Here is a 20,497-nt window from a genome sequence, read left to right on the forward strand (position 1 = left end):
CTTTTTCTCGTAAACTTAAAGCCGGGCAATGAACCAGGGGTAGGTTCCTCAACTCTGCCCTGGCCAAGGGAGCTCCCCGAGCGCTCTTTCCCGCCGCCTTCTAGGCCTCCCTCTGCCTGTTCCTCTCAAACTTCTTGCATATAGAAGTTTGTCAGCCAGGTTCGGGTACCAGACCTCGAGACACCCAGTTACCGCCCACCCGCAGGTCTCCGGGAGAGGAACGGAAGAACACCGTGCCGTAACTCAGCAACTAGAGGCTCTAGCGCATGCCCCCTAGCTTAACAAGAGTCACGCTAGAGCCCGCAAGCGTGGAAATCCACTTCTCCACATTTTGGAGGTGACCTGGAAAAGTCGGTACCAAAACACTGGGTCCTCAAAGAACGAAGGGGCTGGAAGGTCAATGAGAGCGGACCGGAAGAGGGTGCTCGCAAAACCCGGGAAATTATTCCGGATGCGCCAACCCCGACATGCGCAGAAGCCTCCCCTGCGACGGCGGCGGCTGCGGCGGCGGCGGCGGCGGCGTCTCCAGAGCCGGAAGGTACGGCCTGAGCGGCCGGCTGCCTGACGCCTCCTGGGTCATGTCGGCCCAGGGGGACTGCGAGTTCCTGGTGCAGCGAGCCCGGGAACTGGTGCAACAGGACCTGTGGGCAGCCAAGGCTTGGCTGATCACAGCCCGCAGCCTCTACCCCGCCGACTTTAACATCCAGGTGAGGTCAGGCCCGTGCATGCGGCAGCATCCGTGAAGGTGTGAGTGCTTCGCCGCGCCGGGGCTGCCCTGGCCGCGAGCTGCTCCCGCCCGCCTCGGGGGCCGGACCGCCCCGCTCCCCCTTGTCCCACTTCTCTCCACCTCCCCCGCCCTGCTCTCCGACGCCCTCACACGCCTCCTCCCCTTCCAGGCCAGCACCTGGAGACACCGGGGACCCCGCTCGAGGTCGGAGTGACTGGTAGTGTGGGGGTGCTGTGCTGCTTGGTGGCCCGAACGGTGGCCTCGGCCTTGGGAGAGGCCTTTCGCTCCCTCGTTCATCATCATGGCAGCCATTTGTTTAGTGCCTGCTACTTTTGAGACATTATTCCCCAATCTTGGGAGCTGAAAGGCCCTAGGGTCGCACTCCTAAGCGCCGTGGCCCTGCGTCACCACGTGATGCTTTACCATCAGGCCCTCCCGAGTTGGGGGTGCCCAGTGAAGGCCAACTAGCGCTGCGCGCGGTGAGCCAGGACCGGCCCCGGGCGGAGGTTGTGACCTCTGAGTCTGATCTGTGTTGCAGTATGAGATGTACACCATCGAGCGGAATGCGGAAAGGACTGCCACCGCCGGGAGACTGCTGTACGACATGTGAGTGGGGATGCTGGACTTCAAGCTTGCACTGCCCTGGATCTTTCACGGAGGTTTTGTTTGTGTGTGAAAGTGGGAGTTGGGGGAAGATCTTCAAGTTCATCTACGTCTCTGGTATCTAAAGCTTACGTAGTCGTGAGTCTAGGCCTTCAATTAACTGCTGACATGCTTTCTGCAGAGAAATCTTCCGTTTTATTCTTGTTAAAACTTTTCTTTCCATAATTCATTTTATTTTGGAAATAATACATGCTCTTTGCAGAAGTTCAGACAATACTGAGGTATAGAGAATGACAAGTGAAAGTCCCTACAACTCAACCTGAGTTAAGTTTTGGGTGTCTCTGTATACATGCATACACAGTACAGAAGACAAAAGTATTTGTGGGGAAGGGTTACAAAAGTGAGATCATACTACGTATATCATGCTGCAACTTGCTTTCTTCACCCACTTTAATGGAGGGATGCTTTCTCAGGATGTAGAGCTCTTTTTCATATTGGCATAAGGTTTCATAACATTGGTGGACATTTAGATACTTTCCAATTATTTGAGATTGTATTCAGTGTCAGTAAGGAATTTTGTACCCATATTGTGGTGTTTTTCTATAGAGTAGATTCTTAAACATTGATTTTCACAGTCAAGGGTGTAGTATTTTATATGTTGATACACTACCAAATCACTCTCCAAAAAATACTATTCCACTTTACATTTCTACCAACAATGTATAAGAGTGCCCATTTTCCCACACATTTGCCAACATTGTATGTTATTAGTCTTTCAGATTTTAATTTTTGCCATTGTGATGGAAAGTGGTATGTTGCTTTTTTAAAAAAATTGTGTTCATTGTATTACTAATAAGACTGAGTAGCGTTTTAAGTGTTCTCTTTGCATTCTTTCTGTGATTTGCCTTTGCCCACTTTTGGGTAGTTGTTTGTTTTTGGTTTTGGGGTTTTTTTTTTTTTTTTTAGTCCCTTTTTCTTGTTGATGTTTACAAATGCTTTATATATTATGGTCGTTTGTCTTTTCATTTATAAAAACTCAAGACTGTTGTGATTAACTTCATTTTCCTTAGTTTTTATTTTATATTTTTATTTTGCTTTGTTTTGTTACATCTACATATTTACTTGGAATAAAGAAAAATGTGTTTTTCAATATATGCTAATCTTATTTTCTTTTTTGAATACTATATAGAATCTGACATTTTAATTTAATGCATTCATTTTAAAAATAGGTTTGTGAATTTCCCAGATCAGCCGGTGGTGTGGAGAGAAATCAGCATTATTACATCAGCATTAAGGAATGATTCACAGGATAAACAAACCCAATTTTTAAGAAGTAAGAATGGAGTGATAACTTAATGGGTGTATAAATTACCATTTCTGGACTACTAAGTTATATATGGTAACTCACATCTGTAGTATTGGTACCCACATGTATATTTTGCTCTTGACAACTGAAGTTTGTACAAATGGTGTCACTTGGTCTCTTGAGCATTTGCTTAGAAACCCATAAGCTTCCTTAAAGGGTGCAAATTTATCAGTTAGCCCAGGGAATTGAATATATTTTTAACAGGTTTTGCAGTGATCAGAAAGCATCTATAGATTAAGCATATCTCCACAAAATGGGAGAGAAACTTTTAGCAATTTATGACCTTTCTTGTTAACCCTCACTTTGTGTTGATTGCTATAGCCAAAGATTTCAAATTCTGGATAAAATAGAAAGTAGGTAGTTAAGGTCATTTCAGCATAAACAAGTGCATCCTCTTTATCTCAGCCAACAGCAAGCACTATTGTGACCCTTCACATAAGCCATTCTTGTCTCCTGGATCCAATAAGGCCTCCAAGGGTTTTAGGGTCATTCAGCAAACATCTGTGTCCATTACCATCTAACCCAAAAGGCTTCTAGGTTGTAGGTGAAACTCAGTTATTCTAAATGTAGTATTTATTGTTCTGTACATGAAAATGCCTTACTTCCATATTAGTTTCAAGATTTTCTTTCTGAAAGAAATTTTTTAAAGTAAAATGTGTTATGTACAGGTTTGTTTGAAACTCTCCCTGGTCGAGTCCAGTGCGAAATGTTACTAAAGGTAACGGAACAATGCTTCAACACATTGGAACGATCAGAAATGTTGCTTCTGCTTTTGAGACGCTTCCCTGAAACAGTGGTACAGCATGGGGTATGATTTGATCATTTCCTTTTTCTTAAGAGAAAATAAAATTGATCAACACATTCATCAGTTGGGTTAAAAGCAATAGTGTGTATTATTTTAGAGCAGAAATTCTGAAGAGCACTAGGTAAGATTGAATATAAGAAATCTTTGTCAGTAAAGCTAAAAGTATGTCACTGTTATCAAACTTTATAAATTTCCAGTAGAAGTTGTCCTGTTGGTGTAAGGAAACAGCCAGCTTTGACAGTGCTGTTTATTTGCAGTCTGTAAAGTACAGTAAAATTATTTTAAAAATCCTACTCCGTTGTAGTCAAGAACATGTTTGAATTTAAATGAGAGCCATAGTCTGTAGTCTTAACAGGCATGTTTCTCATGTACTTTTCCCTCAATTACTTATATCTGTAATAATTTTTTAATGCTATTGGCAGGCATTGGTAAGTGTTCGGTATCTCCTGTACTTCCCAGACCCTTTGAGGTAGATAGTATCCGACTGTACAGATGAAGAAACTGAATCTTAAATATGTTAGTAATTTCCATAGCCATCAAATGGAAGAGTCAGGATTCAGATCACTAACTCTTAATTCCAGCTCTGTTGCTTATTCTTTCCCACACCATTTTTCAAGCTTTGGCCCCAGTTAACCTTTTCTGTACCTCCCTATATTAGTTGCCTAGGGCTGCTATAACAAAGTACCAGAAAACTGAGTGGCTTAAGACAACAGAAATTTATTCTCTCACAGTTCTGGAAGCTGAAAGTTCAAAAAAGCAAGGTGTGGGCAGGGCCATGCTCCCTCTAAAGGCTCTAGGGAAGAATGCTTCCTACTCTTCCTAGCTTCTGGTGGTCACCTGCAGTCTGTCATTTCTTGGCTTGCAGCTACATCATTTCAGTGTCTGCCTCTGTTGTCATATGGCCTCCTTCCCTGTGTGTCTTCCCTGTGTTCCTATGTCTTCACATGACCTTGTAAAGATTGTAGTCATTGGATTTAGGGCCTGTCCTAACCTAGTATGCCATCATCTTAACTAATTGCATCTACAAAGACCTTGGTTTTTTTTTATAGCATAAAATATATGTAAGGTCACATGCTGAGTGGAGGTGGACATGAATTTTGGGAGGATGCTATTCAACCCAATACATTCTTTAATCATTACTCAACTTTTAACTGTTTGTATTATATTATCTTTTACATTGTTCTACCCCTACCCCAAGCATCCCCAAGTGACCCCAAGGAGATAACACAGACACCTTGATGGATTTTGATAAGCTAACTTTCTACTATGCTAGGAAATACATAGTAGAAAGTAATGGAAAGGTGGCCTTAAAAGTCAGACAGTTGTGGGACACCTGGGTGCTCATTCCATTAGGCATCTGACTCTTAATTGTGGCTGGGGTCATGATCTTGTGGTTCTTGTGGGTTTGAGCCCTGCATCAGGCTCTGTGCTGATGATGTGGAGTCTGCTTGGGATTCTGTCTCTTTCCCTATCTCCGGCCCTCCCCTGCTCACACTGTTTCTTTATCTCTGTCAAAAATTTAAAAAAAAAGTCAAACAGTTGTGTCTAGCCTAGCCTAGGCTGTATGATTGCCTACTTGTGACAACTCTTGAAAGTGATAAGGTTTGCCAACATAATATATCTTGATGCAGAGAATAGTTTCTATGTTTGGTACAAAATCTATTATTCTAATCAGTTCCAACCCTTCCTTTAAGTTTCTGTAGACATTTAATTTTCATTTTAATTTTGCTAGTTCAGAGGAGCATAACCAAGCCAAAGTGGTTGTTGATCAGGTGAATTTAGGGTTTCCTTCTGGGCTGTGTTGCTGATGTATCCTTTTGTTTTCTAGTCTTTAAAATGAGAATATTTGTTTCCTGGGGAAGTTTGCATATACAGACTGTGTGGTAAATTTTAAAAGCCATTTCTTTATGTAATTCTGACATCTTAAACTGTAGCGCATTTAAATGACTAATTGTATTTTGAAACAGGTTGGCCTTGGGGAAGCACTATTAGAGGCTGAAACTATTGAAGAACAAGAATCTCCTGTTAACTGCTTTAGAAAATTATTTGGTAAGAAAAATTGTATTTTGTACTAATTCTTTGCAGTGAGTAGAATATGCTGCAGTAAGTATCATTTTAGGAATAAGGTCATTTGTGGAAAGCAAAAGAACTTTTCATATTATGAAATTTAAATCCTGGTTTATTTTTTTAGTCCAGAAAGCATTTTAAACAACTTCTAAATTTTTATTGTCATATTTGATACCTCCAAAAGAATATGTACAACCATATATTCAAGTATGAAGCATAATAATAAACATCTGAATTGTCACTAGTTCAAGAACTAGACCAGTACCCATAATGTAGAATCTGCCTGTATGTTTCCTTGCTAGCTCCAGCCACTAGTGCCCTGTGCTCTGTAAATTTTAAATAAATGTGCCATAAGGGGGTTGTTCCCCTATATATTTTAGGTAATTACATTAAGTGAAGTCTAAAACAAATTCTGTTTTTCTCACAATTGTAGGGTAGACAGACAACTTAATCGTTTTTTCTTATTTTTCCCCTTCAACAGTTTGTGATGTTCTTCCACTAATAATTAACAACCATGATGTTCGATTGCCTGCCAATTTATTATATAAGTACTTGAACAAAGCAGCTGAATTTTATATCAATTACGTCACTAGGTCTACTCAAATAGAGAGTCAGCACCAAGGTAAGTGAAAATATCCTGCAGTTTTATTTATACAGACTTTAGTAAATTGCAAACTCAGAAATCCCTCATCAGTCTGATTATTCTCTGGATACACACCAGTTTGATAGTGTTTCTAAAAGATGGTTCCTGGAAAAAAACCACTACAGGTAAGAGATAAAACTTTTCTGGAACCAGTTTTACCATTTGACTGAAACAGTCAACTTGCTGAACTATGATGTGAGTGCACCAAGCTTCATACGTGTACCACAGTTTGAAAGTCATTTTCTGCTATACCCGTGGCCAGTTGTGGGTCTTTAAACGAAGCACATAATGTGTTTGGATTCTGTGCTCTTGTCTTTTGAATGGGGATTCTTTTTCTTTCTCTGTCAGGTATCACATACATAGTAAGTAGTAAGATTAATTGTAGACTACTCTTCTCATTTCTCAGGTGCCCAAGAATCATCTGATTTAATGTCACCTAGCAAACGGAGCTCTCAGAAGTACATAATAGAAGGGCTGACTGAAAAATCATCCCAGATTGTGGACCCTTGGGAAAGGTTGTTTAAGATTTTAAATGTTGTTGGAATGAGATGTGAATGGCAGATGGATAAAGGAAGACGGTAAAACATTGTTCATTTCTAGAATTGCTTAGCAAGTCTTTTGATACCATGTTCTCAAGATCTTTAAAAACAAAATCACATTCTTAAAAAGCGTATAATGCATAGGTATGCTTTTGTTTGGGCAAATTCTGTAACCATAGTATTTATGCAAAAGAGGGTGGTTTTTCACTTTATTAAAAGATTCGCAATGAAAGTGTGAACTCTTAAGAAGATGTTGAGGTTGAAGCATTCCTTCGCATTCAGAGGAAACAATAGCTATTTTGTTGTGTCTGTGTCCTGAAATAGTGATCTGATTATTGCTCTAATTCAGAAGGGGAATTTCAAATGCCCGCTGCTACATTTGGCAAATGTAATGATTCTGTTAGGGCTTTTCTCTAGATCTTTTGCTGTCAAGCCCAGAGTAATTAATTTTTGTCATCCTTCATCTTTCAGAAGCTATGGTGATATTTTGCATAGAATGAAGGATCTCTGCAGATACATGACCAACTTTGATAATGAAGCTCATGCAAAATATAAAAACCAAGTGGTTTATTCCACTATGTTGGTCTTCTTTAAGAATGCATTCCAGTATGTCAACAGCATACAACCATCTCTGTTCCAAGGTTGGTTTAAGAATTTTAGAGTCTCCCAAAATACTTTGGCTAGGATGATGAAAGATGAAAATGTTAACCTTAACATTGTTCTTAGATGCAAATAACTACGGGGTAACACCAGGGCTTTCTTTTAGTTGTTGGTAGTTTTTATGTAAGTATGTTTTCATTTACAGTTTCTATATTAAAGGATATAGTGGTACCGTGAAACTAAATACAGATATTCAGTGCCTCTGTTTTTAAAAAGCAGCAGATGTAGTAAAGTGTTAAAGTAGATTTCACAAAGACTTTGCAGTAGACAGAGATTTTTTTAAGTAATATATTTGCATATAAATTCATATAAAACATGAAAAATAGAAAAATAAGAGCATGAAATCACCTACCCATCCAATATAACTACTCTCATTTTTGTGTATTGCCTTATAGCCTTTCATATATTTAGATATTGTTTGGAATTTGTAGCTATAATGTATTGTACATATAATACACTCTTAGTGTTTTTTGCTAATTTTATGATTCATGATAGCTATAAAAAATTTCTAGATAAGTAAGAACAAATAACAAAGAAGGAACTTTGGTTTATAATCTGTCATTGAGAGAGAACCTTTATTAACTATTTGGTGTATATCTGTATAGTCTTTTTTCTTATTCTTGCACACTTGTTTGTCTACCTAACTGGGATCACACTGAACATACTTTTTAATGACCTGTATTTACAGCTGAGTAAACTTCTACCTGATATTGTTTTCTTTTCCTTGCCGCATTTTTAAGTGTTGGTGTTTCCCCCCATCCATAGGTCCTAATGCCCCAAGCCAAGTTCCACTGGTTCTTCTTGAGGATGTATCAAATGTGTATGGTGATGTAGAAATTGATCGTAACAAACATATACATAAAAAGAGGAAACTAGCTGAGGGAAGAGAAAAAACCATGGTAATCCTTTCAGATATGATTATTAACAGATTATATGTTTATGGTTTGCTGGAAATGAGTCTTTGTAAAATGTAGCTTTGGAGCTGAATTGATAAAGTTGTTGGGGCTTTTCGTCATAATTACCATATAAATCAGCGGTTCTCAACTAAAGTGATTTTGCCGCCCTCCCCCTCCCCCCTGGACATATGGCAGTGTCTGGGGACATTTTTTTATTTCCACGACTTGGTGTGGAGGAATTGCTATTAATATCTACCATGTAGAGGCCAGAGATGCCGCTAACCATGCCAGAGTGACCAGGACAGGCCCACGACAAAGAGTTGTCCAGCCTAAAAGGCAAATGTTGAGAAACCCTGGTATAAGTTAATTCTACCTCTTTTGACGGCATGACATCAAATGTAAAAAGCAAAGGCAAATGAACTGCATTGAACGTCTAGACAGAGTGCTATGCTGAGTCCTGGCCTCAGAATGGAAAGTGCTGAGGTGTTCCAGCTAGGAAGTAATTACAACCCAAGGGGACATGTCAGAAAGGTTTCATGAAGGAGGTCAGCATTTGAAATCAGCCTTGAAGGATGTATAGCATTTTGTGATTTGCAATTGGGGGGTGAAATTTGTGAAGAGTAGACAATTTGCACAAGATGCAAGAGGCCAGAGAATGTGAAGAACCACTGGTCTTCTGATTAGGCCAGGCAGCAGGCCTGGATGGGACAGTGATTTCTAAATTTAATTTTAATGCAGAGGAATCCTTTCAAGAAAAGCTTTAGTGGAGGCCCAGTGGAGATGCTTTAGGTCAGGAGTCAGCGAACTTTCTCTGTAAAGGGCCAGGTAATAAGTAGGTTAGGCTTTAGAGGCTCAACGGTCTCTGCTGCAGCTAGCTACTCAGCTCTGCTGTTGCAATACAAAAAAACAGCGATAGACAATACTAAACAAATGAAGTGGCCGTGTTCTAATAAAACTTTATTTACTAAAGGAGCATTTGACTTGCAGGTCACAGTTTGCTAATCCCTGCTCCAGGTGAATACCTCAGGGGAGCCCAGAGGTTCACCTACTTCCTGTCCCCTCTCCTCCTTTCAGTCCCCTCACTACTTCTTCAGCCCCTAAGTAACATTTACTAGACCGGGGCATGAGGAGATAATGTGCCTTAAGATCAGTTTAATCTGGGTGCCTGGGTGGCTCAGTTGAGCGTCTGACTTCAGTTTAGGTCACAATCTCACAGTTTGTGAGTTCGAGCCCCACATTGGGCTCTGCGCTGACAGAGCCTAGAGCTTGCTTTGGATTCTGTGTCTCCCTTTCTCTCCACCCCTTCTCTGCTCACACTCTGACACTCTCTCTCAAGAAATTTTTTTTAATTTTTAAAAAAATGTCAGTTTAATCTGATGTTTTTATAGATTGTATGAGATAGAATGGAGCAGGGAAGACCAAGCCTTCTGAAGGCTTTTAAGGTTATTAAACCTTATGGTAAATTCATTTGTTTCCTCCCACAGAAAAATGCACACATTTACTGTTCTACAAATAATTTCAGAGGTTGAGAGATGCTCTGAAATCCAACCCTGAACCCCATTTTGAGAACTCTGTGCCAATCAGACTTTCCTGGATGCCCTCTGAGTCATGCTTTAAAAAGATTCCTAAGGCTGCTAGGTACCTACTCTTCCCTTCTTTGCTGACATTCCCAGGAGGGATAACTCGTTCACTCTCCCTTTTGGTTTCCATGAGTGCGTGGTTTATCCGGGTGTGTCACGTTAAGACCACAGATACGTGCCATGTAATAATAGGTTGTAATAATACTGGTTTTAGCTAAAAGCAATGACATGTCCCACATAAATCAGTATAAATAACATGGCTCTCAGTCTGTTTCTCCATCTCCACCACTTCCTCCCTGTCCAAGGCATCCCAGTCTTTCGTATATCATCGGAATCATCCTCTTCCTGCTTGCCGTCTTGCTCCCTGCCATCTCTCTTCTCTACCCAGCAGGCTTAGTGACGTTTTAAAGACATGAAGCAGACATCACTCCTTTTCTTTACCACCTCTAGTGGCTTCCCATCATGCTCAGAATAAAAGCCAAACTCTTCACTTTGGCTTTAAGGCAGTTACTGATCAGGCCTTTGCATCCTCCAGTGCTCTGAGCCCCTTCCTACCCCTGGACCTCTGCCCCTGGGCTGTGCTCTAGGGTTGGAGTACTTCTCTCTGGCAGGCTGTGTGCTAGTCTCTTAGCTGTAGGCCCAGACTTTTGTCCCTCTGCAGCCTCCTTAAACCCTCTGGCCCTCTGGTTCCTCCTGTTTTTCACCTGTCATGTGTCACCTGGCAGGCCCTGCTCTCATACTCTGGCTCTCCAGCCAATCTGTGTTTCCATCTATTTTTGTTTTTACTCTCCTGATTTCTTCCTGGTTTTCATTCTGTGCCACAGTCTGCACCCCCCCCCCCAACCCCCCTCCTTCCCTGCCAGGTCTGTGTGTGCCATCACAGCAGAGGACATATCTGATGGCCCAAAGTTCACCTTATCAGCTCATCTTGTTGTAGTGTTTTGTTTCTTTTAGTAACCGTCAAAAAATTGGGAGATTTCTCACAACAGTATCTGATATGCTGGCCCCTAACGCTGGCACATATTTGGAGCGGGGCAGAGGCTGCCCACCTGAGATGGGTGTGCATTCTCCACCCAGCTGAATTCCTTGGCTCACGTGACATGTCAGGTGGTTGGAGCTGGGGGCTGTCCTCTCCCACGGGCAATAAGTTCTCCACCCGCACACATTTGTGTGTGTTCCCTGTAGTCAGGATTCTTGCTTACAGCATTCCCGCGGAACTTCAGAGGCTACTTTTGCATTTCAAAAGTAATTTCTCTAAATTCTAGAAACTGTTTAGAACTCCATACTATTCCCACCACATCTGAGGTCCCTTCCATAAACTCCCGATCTCATTTTGAGGCAGGAATGTTTTCTCTAAGTTGCAACACCAGTGGCTACCCCATTCATATCAGTGTACCTTATTAGATTGGCAACATGTGGCAAGGAGCTGGACCCTGAAAAAATAAGATGCCTAGCAGGTTTTGATTGTGAAAGGGATGGGGTATGTGTCATTACTGAGGGAGGATAAGAATGTGGCAGCTAAATAGAGTGGGTAGGGAGGGTCCCCAAGCATCAGGAGTAGCAGGAGGATACTAAGTCTGAGGGGGAAAAAGGTGGGAGGGAAGGACTTGTTTTTTCTGAGATTAGCTTGAGGAATTGAGTTTTTAGCTAAAATATTTGTACATATTTTTAAATGATCTTAGTGATGTAAAAATTTGCAGGGAGAATTTAATTTGGGTCATTAAGTTGGCAAAATAACCTAGATAGAATAAAAGAGTCAAAAAATTCTCAGCAAAATAAAATTAAATGGAGCTGTTTTACCTTTACTATTTTTTGGCAAAATGTCTAACCATGCTCACTGGCAGTTACAACACTTACAACACTTACAACAGGCAATTCTCTGAGAACTCTCTTTTCTTTGTCTAAATATTTCTTGAGATGAAGAACAAGAAACGTAGAACTCTTTTATAAAATACAGAAGGCATTAATAGATAAGTATTATTGTTAAGCATAAGTAATTCCTGGCCGACACCTTGCATTGGGGGAGCAGAGCCAAAGAGAGGGGTGGCCACAGGAGAAGATATATCTAGGGAACAAAAAAATAAGTAACTCATTTCTCTCAATTCTTAGGGCATTTGGGCTTTAATTTTATTCCACGACATGACAAACTTATTTGGAAGCAAATTAAATGATGTCACATATTGGGGGGGAAAGTAAACTATAAAACAGATGCTACTTAAGCTTTATCTCTGAATATAAAAATCTGATTTGGGGCTTTTATAACACTGATAATGTTTTTAAACTATTGGAGCTTTACTTGAAAGCAACATAAGCTTAGAATTTATCATGAGAAAAACATAAGCTTAGGGGCACCTGAGTGGCTCAGTCGGTTGGGTGTCTGACTTCAGCTCAGGTCATGATCTCATGGTTCGTGGGTTCAAGCCCGGCATCGGGCTCTGTGCTGACAGCTCAGCGCCTGGGGCCTGCTTTGGATTCTGTGTCTCATTCTCTCTCTGCCCCTCCCCCACTTGCGCTCTGTCTCTGTCTCTCAAAAATAAATAAAAATGTAAAAAAAAGATTTTTTTTAAATAAGCTTAATTTTTAAGGTAAAAATTGAATGTGTAAGAGTGAAAAGATGGAAAATTTACATTAATTTTTAAAGCTAAATTGTTAAATTCAAAAATTACACTCGGGATAGTATCCTTTGATAAAGTCCATATGGTAATCAGAATTGGTGGCAACAAATATAATAACACACCAGTGCAGCTGACCCTTGAACAAGGGGGTTAGGGGCGCCAGCCCTATGCGCCCTACACAGTCACAGATCTGTGTATAACTTTTGACTCCCCCCAAAACTTAACTACTAACAGCCTACTATTGACCAGAAGCCTTACCAACAACATAAGTAGTTGGTTATTCTGTATTTGTTATGTGTTATGTATTATATACTGTATTCTTACAATAAAGTAAGCTGGAGAAAAAATGCTATTAAGGAAATCATGAGAAAAAACATTTACACTGCTGTACTGTAAAAAAATCTGTGTATAAATGGATCTGTGTCATTCAAACCCATGCTGTTGAAGGGTCACGCATACATAACTGTAAGTTAGTCCTATTCTTCACCTTCTCTAAACAGAGTTCGGATGATGAAGACTGTTCGGCAAAAGGAAGGAATCGTCACATTGTAGTCAATAAAGCAGAGCTTGCTAACTCCATTGAAGTGCTAGAAAGCTTTAAGCTGGCCAGGGAGAGCTGGGAGTTGCTCTACTCCCTAGAATTCCTTGACAAGGGTAAGAACATGCTGTTGTATTGGTGCTGTTTAATTTTTATATAAGGTGAGTGTGCTAATAAAAACATTATTCTGCTTGAAATAAGACATGGCTAACTAAATTGATTACAGTAGTTGACATGTTTTATAGGATTCTTTTTGAGTAGGACATCTAATCAGTTATTAATCAAATAACCATTTACCTCTTAGCTTTTACTATGAGTGGTTTTTTTTTTAAAGTTTACTTATTTTGAGAGAGAAAGAGAGCCTGTGAACACGCAGGGGAGGGGCACAGAGAGAGAGAGAGGAATCCCAAGCAGGTTCCGTGCAGTTAGGGTAGAGCCCTGTGAGGGGCTCGAACTCCGGAACCGTGAGATCATGACCTGAACCAAAATCAAGAGCCGGAGGCTTAACTGACTGAGCCACCCAGGTGCCGCTACTCTGAGTATAATTATAATTAGGGTTGGGGTGGAGTGTCAGGGAGAGTTTTAGGTCTTTTAACATTTGTATTGCTGGCCTCTTTTTCTTGCTGGGTTTGTTTGTTTTGTGCTTTTGGTTCTTCTGACCTACTGCCTTGTATCTTCCTTATGTAGTGTAGCCAAGCATACAAAAGGTAATGCTATTTTTATCTGCATTAACTCTATTACCTGAAAAACTCACACTACAGAAAGCTTGTTTTCCTTTGAGAATAGACCTAAAACTAGGGGAAGTTTTACAGTTATTAAGTATTTCAGGAGCAGTTGGATGGCTCTCAGTCAGTTAAGCCCTGGACTCTGATTTATTCCCAGGTCATGATCTCATGGTTCCTGAGTTCAAGCCCCAAACTGGGCTCTGCACTGACAGGGTGGAGTCTGCTTGGAATTCTCTCACTGTCTCCCTGTCCCTCCCCAACATGTGCATGTGCTCTTTTTCTCTGTGTCAAACAAATAGACATGTTTTTTAAAAAGTATTTCAACATTACTTAGAAATCAGTAGCACTTTGTGCTAACCAATGTATTTTTACTGTAATTTGGAACCAAGGCTCTTTACTTTCCTTCTGGCCAGTGGACCTTCATCCCTTGGCCCACTTGCATCACATACCTGTACAGAACCCATGATCAGATGTGTCATGTCATTTTCATTTTTTCTGAGTAAATATAGCATCACTTGGTTTCTTCGGTTGCCTCTAGAATTATAAACATGTATGTGACCTTGACCTTTGGAGGGGATTTTTCTTTATTTGTAAATTGACTTTTTAAAAAATGAGTAGAACTCTTAGTGTTATAAATTTGTTATCTTAACTGGGTGAAAATAAAACAATACCTTTTTCTGAGGTGAGCAAAGTTATTTACAAGATAAATGAGATAATATGTGAACTGTATTTTGAACAGCTCTTGGGACATTGTATGTGCTTAATAATTGTTGGTGCCTAGTGAAAATACTGCTTGTGTATTATATTCTAACTTCACTGTCTAATTGAAATTATAGACCATTTTTTTGTTTGTTTGTTTATTTTTGAGAGAGAGAGAGACAGAACGTGATTGGGGGAGGGACAAAGAGAGAGTGGGACACAGAATCTGAAGCAGGCTCCAGGCTCTGAGCTGTCAGCACAGAGCCCGAGGAGCGGCTTGAACTCACCAGCTGTGAGATCATGACTTGAGGGGAAGTCAGAAGCTCAACTGACTGAGCCACTCAGGCACCCGAAATTCTAGACCATTGTTTTAGAAATCGAAGTCTATAGTTGCTATCCATTTTTTGGTAGTTTTTCTCTGTTGTTTTGCTGGGTTTGTTTTGTTTTCTGCTTCTCTGTTAACATGTTTTTGGTAAATTTGCTTCTGAATTCTCAGAATTTACAAGAATTTGTTTGGCATGGAAGACAGATACTTGGCTTTGGTTAAGAATCTTCCTCACTGATATGATCATCTATCAGGTAATGTGATGTATGATTTAAGTTCCTGTGTTTGTATAGAATGACTATTACTGTGAACCGACTGTAGCATGCGAGGTGTGCGTGTTTCTTCTGTAGACTAGTCATGCTCTGAAGACATGTTGTGTCTTTCATTTCAAAATAACCCCAAAATGACAAGGCTGCATCTTCTGTGTTACTTCTGTGATGTCCAGCCACACCCCTCTGTAAAAGTAAGATTTTTACTTTTCAATAAAAAATGAATACTTCCCACCCCTCCTTGTCTGCACTGTGATGGAGGCCTTCTGCCTGGCTCTCCTTATGCCTGGAAGGGAGAGAGCAAATTCCCTAAGGGGGTACAGAGCTCCCAGCCCCCATTGTTGAAATGGACAGGGTGCTGCTTCCATCCTACGTAAAGGAGAATTAGTAGTAAAATATTTATAAGAAATGGTATATCCAAAATGTACGTTATCCAAAAGTTGGTGTTATTTTATTTAGTATTAAGAATTAAGACCAAGGGTGCCTGGCTGACCCAGTCAGTAGAGCATGTGATTCTGGATCTTGGAGTCATGAGTTCAATCCCCACTTTGAGTGTAGAGGGTACTAAAAAATCATTAAATAAACTGAAAGCAGTGGGCGGTGGGGAGGCACCTGGGTGGCTCGGTCGGTTAAGGGTCCGACTTTGGCTCGGGTCATGATTTCGTGGTTCATGAGTTCAAGCCCCACGTTGGGCTCTGTGCTGGCAGCTCGGAACCTGGAGTCTGCTTCAGATTCTGTGTCTCCCTCTCTCTGCCCCTCCCCTGCTCAGGCACTATCTCGCTCTCTCAAAATAAATAAACATTAAAAAAAAAAAAAAAGGAATTAAGACCAGAGAGAAAACTCTTTGTATGTGTAAAGTACCTCCATTGAGAACCCCCCATCTTTCTTTAAGTAAGTTGGTTTGATTATTGCTAAGTCTCCTCTTTCCTCCTCTGATGATCAAGCAGAGCTACCTTATTTGGAGTTGCTTGCTGCTTGCTTAATTAACTCTGGAGATTTATTTAAATGGCAGTGTTTTTCACCTCCTCGCTGTTATGTCTTTTTTAGGGTCAATATAAAAAAGCAATAGCCAGCCTGCATCATTTAGCAGCTCTCCAGGGATCACTTCCTCAGCCACAGATCACGGGACAGGGGACCCTGGAGCATCAGCGAGCACTCATCCAGCTAGCGACTTGCCACTTCGCTCTAGGAGAGTACAGAGTGAGTAGTGTGTGCCTTGCACGGGGACCCTCATTCACTAAGCTTCCCTGGGGCTTCCTCTTTTTCCTATAGTGGGCTTTTAATACAGCGCATGTTTATTTGAAAAAGGGTCTTTCTGCCTAGATTTTAATCAACTAATCTGCTGATGAAAATCTTGATGATTTTGTTTTACTCCGTTTTCTGTTTACTTACAGCTTTCCTGAAATAGACTTCAGTACTTTTCAGATTCCATTTTATTGGAGGATGATTTTTTTTTCCTTTACTTTCTTATCTGGAATCCCTTTAGAGCAGAATCAGTCCTATTGTACTTGGACAGAAGAGGCATATACTAAGTAGGAAAGGGAGGATTTCCATAGCTTATCTGAGCCTCGAATTTGCTTTTTACATGATGATTATACCTCATGGGGTATTCCAGGTCTGTTTCCTTCATGATTGTGAGCCCCTGCTACCACAGGGTGGGGACCCTGTTCTTTACATTTGAGTCCCTCATAACACCTGCCACAGTGGTTTGCACAGCTTTGATACTTAATAAATGTTTGAATTGAGTGATAAGCACATTCTTTATATAAACATGGGTACTGTATAAATTCAGGACCACAACTTAACACACAAACTCTGATTTCTTCTCATCTCTCTATATGTTAAGTTGATTACTTTGTGATTAGTAACCCCAAATTAGGTTTTTAAACTTAAACTTTGAAACACAATTTATAATTCATCATGTAGGAAGAAACAATTAGTATGTAAAGTATGTGCATTGAAAATTGAAAATACTTTTCTGCCATCATTTATGTAATTATTAGGTACCTAATTGTAAGTTTTAGTAAATTCCTTCTGAGAATTTAAAATAAAACATATTATTTACTCACATAGATATTCATATATCATACAGAATTAGACAGTTACACAAGGCACTGCTGTTCAGCATTGTATTAGGGAATATAAAACGGGTAGATTTAAGTAAGGTGGGCAAATTCATTCTCTTTGAGGACTTCCATTAAAGCTGATCGCAGTTAGGCCTACCTCTTTGGTTTATAACTTATTCCTGAATCTCAGCTGCCTTCAGCTGTCTGTCTTCAGCTCAGACCCATCACATCCAGATGTGAGTTTCCCTCATTCTCTGGCCCGTAGATGCGAAACTCTCAAATCGTGGTTGCCTCTTACTCTAGCTAATCTTTTTGATTCTTCCAGTATGAAGCTAATGTCTTTGGTGTAGTGCCTTTTATTTCCTTTGCTACCATCCTAATCAAGGGCTCTGAACTGAGTTTTTTGCCTGTAATTTTTTTTTATCTCTAAGTTACAGTCGTTGCTTCCTATTGCTGTCATCATTCCACTTAATTGAAATATTGACTTCCAAAGTGCCCAGAGTTGAGCCACGTGCTGGGGTGGAAAATATAAGCAGAGTGTGGGGAATGTGGGACCCTGCATTCAGGACATATAATTTGAGTTACAGAGAAAAGTGCAAGTATTTATATAAGACAGTTAAAAGTCAGATATTAAGTGGTATGCCCCTGACATATGCACAGTAGGCATTCAGGGAAGGGAGTTTTCACCAGGGTCCATGTAGTCAAGGAGGGATTTACAAAAAAGATTGGCTGGAGGTGGGCATTGAAGGATGGTAACATGTCTCTGGAGTACACATCCTGGCCTTCCCACTTGCCAGCTCTGTAACCTGGGCCAAGTTACCTCACCAAGCTTTCTAATTCCAGTGTTCAAGTTTTTAACTACCGAGATGTTGAGCTCTTGAAGCTAGAGCTTCACACCCTTGTGGCCATGGGTGAGTTCTGGATGTGCCAAGATACTGACCCTTTTAGTTAGTGGCTTAAGGCAGCTGGAGCCTCCAGGTTAGTACTGCCAGCTCTGAGCAGCCTTACAGATATTTTCTGAATGTGCCAAGACATGAAAAAGGTTAAGAGGCATGGGTTTAACACTGCACTTCCTCATCTGTAGAATGAGGATAATGAGAGGGTTGTGCCTGACACATAGAACATGCTCCCTAAATGGAATCTAGTTGTTAACATTAGAATTGGACAGGTAGACCGTAGGTGATGGCTTACTGTCTGTGGATGGAGACCAGCCTGCTCAGTGTGGCACTTGAGGCTTCCCTCAGCACCAGTGCAGCTTCTGACCAGTTTTGTGTATTTCCTAAACCACGCCCTCCTTTCACTTAAACAATACCCAGCCCTTCCCCACATCTTTCTCTCCTCTGAAACTGCTTTTTTCTCTTTTCCACATTTCAAATCATTGCTCCCCTTTAAGACTTAGTGAAGGTAACCTTCCTACATAAACTGTTTCCAGCTAGTTTAGCTTATATATATTTCTCCTTCATTTTAAATTATGCTCTAGATCATACCATTTAATCCACTACTCTGTGTCCCATTTTGTTGACTTTTCTCTTCATTGAGGTAGTAAATGTCTTTAAGACTGGGATATTCTTCCTTTGGATGCCACTGTGCTGTTAAACACATAGGTAGTTTAGGTAATACTTGACTAATTTTTAATTTTTGTTCTTTTAACAGCAAAGGAGTTATTATTCCCTCAAAAGTCTAGTACCTATATTTAATCTTACTTTTTCTACATTTGCCGTTGAGCAAACAGTGATGGTCCCATAAATAGTCTTGAGGGGTGCCTGGGTTGCTCAGTCAGTTAAGCGTCTGACTTCAGCTCAGGTCATGATCTTGTGGTTTGTGAGTTCGAACTCTGCATCAGGCTCTGTGCTGACAGCTCAGAGCCTGGAGCCTGCTTCAGATTCTGTCTCTCTCTCTCTCTCTGACCCTGCCCCACTTGTGCTCTTTCTCTCTCTCAGAAATAAAAATAAAACTTTAAAAAAAAATTTAAAAATTTGACGCCGCACTGTAGACCTACATGTACACATGTTGCCCTGTTGTATGCTATAAGTATGCTAGTTGTTATGTTGATTTACTTCCAGTGAGAAAATTTCAGATTAGTACCTTTTCATCTGATCTTCTTTAGATGACATGTGAAAAAGTCCTTGATTTGATGTGCTACATGGTACTCCCCATTCAAGATGGAGGCAAATCACAGGAAGAACCCTCAAAAATAAAGCCCAAATTTAGAAAAGGTACAGTGACAAGTTTTATTCTTATTTTGTAAAAATGGCTTTACCCAAGGCTGGAAAATTCTTTACAATTCTTGATGAGATGATACATGATCTGCAGGGTTTGACAGACTATATAAAAAGTTAATCCCTTGCCAAGCTTGTCCTGGGCACTGATTTCATAAGCAGCTGCAAATCTGTCTTTCTTCCAAAATTCTCTTCACTTCCTGAGTTTGTTATCTCTAAAGAATATCTGATAATTCCTTTTCCTATCTTTATCAATTCTCTGAAAATTTGCAGATGATTCGTTAAGAAGTGTTTCCTGGCATATCGCTTGTAGGCTATTTTGAGCTTCACCTCAAGTAGCACATTGATTGTAAAACTATATAAATTTAGTTGTAATACTTAGAAATTAGAAAAAGAGGGGCGCTTGGGTGGTTCAGACAGTTAAGCGTCCAACTCTTGATTTCAGCTCAGGTCATAATCTTACCGTTTGTGAGTTAGAGCCCCGCATCAGGTTCTGCACTGACAGAACAGAGCCTGCTTGGGATTCTCTCTCTCTGCCCCTCCCCCACTTGTGTTCTCATTCTGTCTCATTCTCTTTCTCTCTCTCTCTCTCTCTCTCTCTCAAAAATAAAAAAAAAAGAAGTTCGAAAAAGATAAGCAAGTTAAACCCAAAGAAAATAGAAGACAGGAAATAATTGTAATGGTAGAAATCAATGTAATAGAAAATGAAATAGAGGAAATTAATGAAGCTAAAAGTTGGGTTTTTTGAAAAAAAAATAAAATTGATAAACTCCTAACAAGATTGATCAGGAAGAAAGCACAAATTACCAATAGCAGGAATGTCACTACAGATCCTACTGAAATCAAAAGGACACTAGGAGAATAAATTATTAATGACTTTATGCCAATAAATTCAACAACTTAATGAAATGGAAAAATTCCTTGAAAAACACAACTAATCAAAACTGACACAGATGAAATAGAAAATATAAATGTTCCTACATCTATCAAAGAAATTATATTTGTTATCAAAAACCTTCCCACAAGACTGCAGATCTGAATGGCTTCACTGATGAATTGGCTTCACTGTTGAATTCTGTCAAGCACTTAGGAAGAAGTAACACCAATCTTACACATACTCTTTGAGAAAATACATTAAAAGAGAACACTTCCCAA

General features: G+C 40.3%; 1 protein-coding gene across 4 annotated transcripts in view; it reads left to right on the forward strand.

The window, feature by feature from the left end:
* The first annotated feature begins 472 nt into the window (after positions 1-472).
* Positions 473-20,497, forward strand: part of INTS10 (integrator complex subunit 10) — a 32,154-nt gene continuing 12,129 nt past the window's right edge. The window contains exons 1-13 of one of the 4 annotated variants that reach the window (XM_045458462.1): positions 473-707; positions 1,266-1,333; positions 2,560-2,663; positions 3,365-3,504; positions 5,469-5,550; positions 6,050-6,190; positions 6,618-6,789; positions 7,222-7,391; positions 8,176-8,309; positions 13,002-13,155; positions 14,960-15,042; positions 16,105-16,257; positions 19,231-19,339. In XM_045458462.1, coding sequence (XP_045314418.1) covers positions 579-707; positions 1,266-1,333; positions 2,560-2,663; positions 3,365-3,504; positions 5,469-5,550; positions 6,050-6,190; positions 6,618-6,789; positions 7,222-7,391; positions 8,176-8,309; positions 13,002-13,155; positions 14,960-15,042; positions 16,105-16,257; positions 19,231-19,339 — 1,639 coding nt within the window. In that variant the 5' untranslated portion in view covers positions 473-578. The other 3 variants (XM_045458453.1, XM_045458469.1, XM_045458479.1) reach the window with 3 other exon arrangements.

The sequence above is a fragment of the Leopardus geoffroyi genome, chromosome B1 (assembly GCF_018350155.1).
Source record: "Leopardus geoffroyi isolate Oge1 chromosome B1, O.geoffroyi_Oge1_pat1.0, whole genome shotgun sequence".
NCBI classification, from domain to species: Eukaryota; Metazoa; Chordata; class Mammalia; order Carnivora; family Felidae; genus Leopardus; species Leopardus geoffroyi.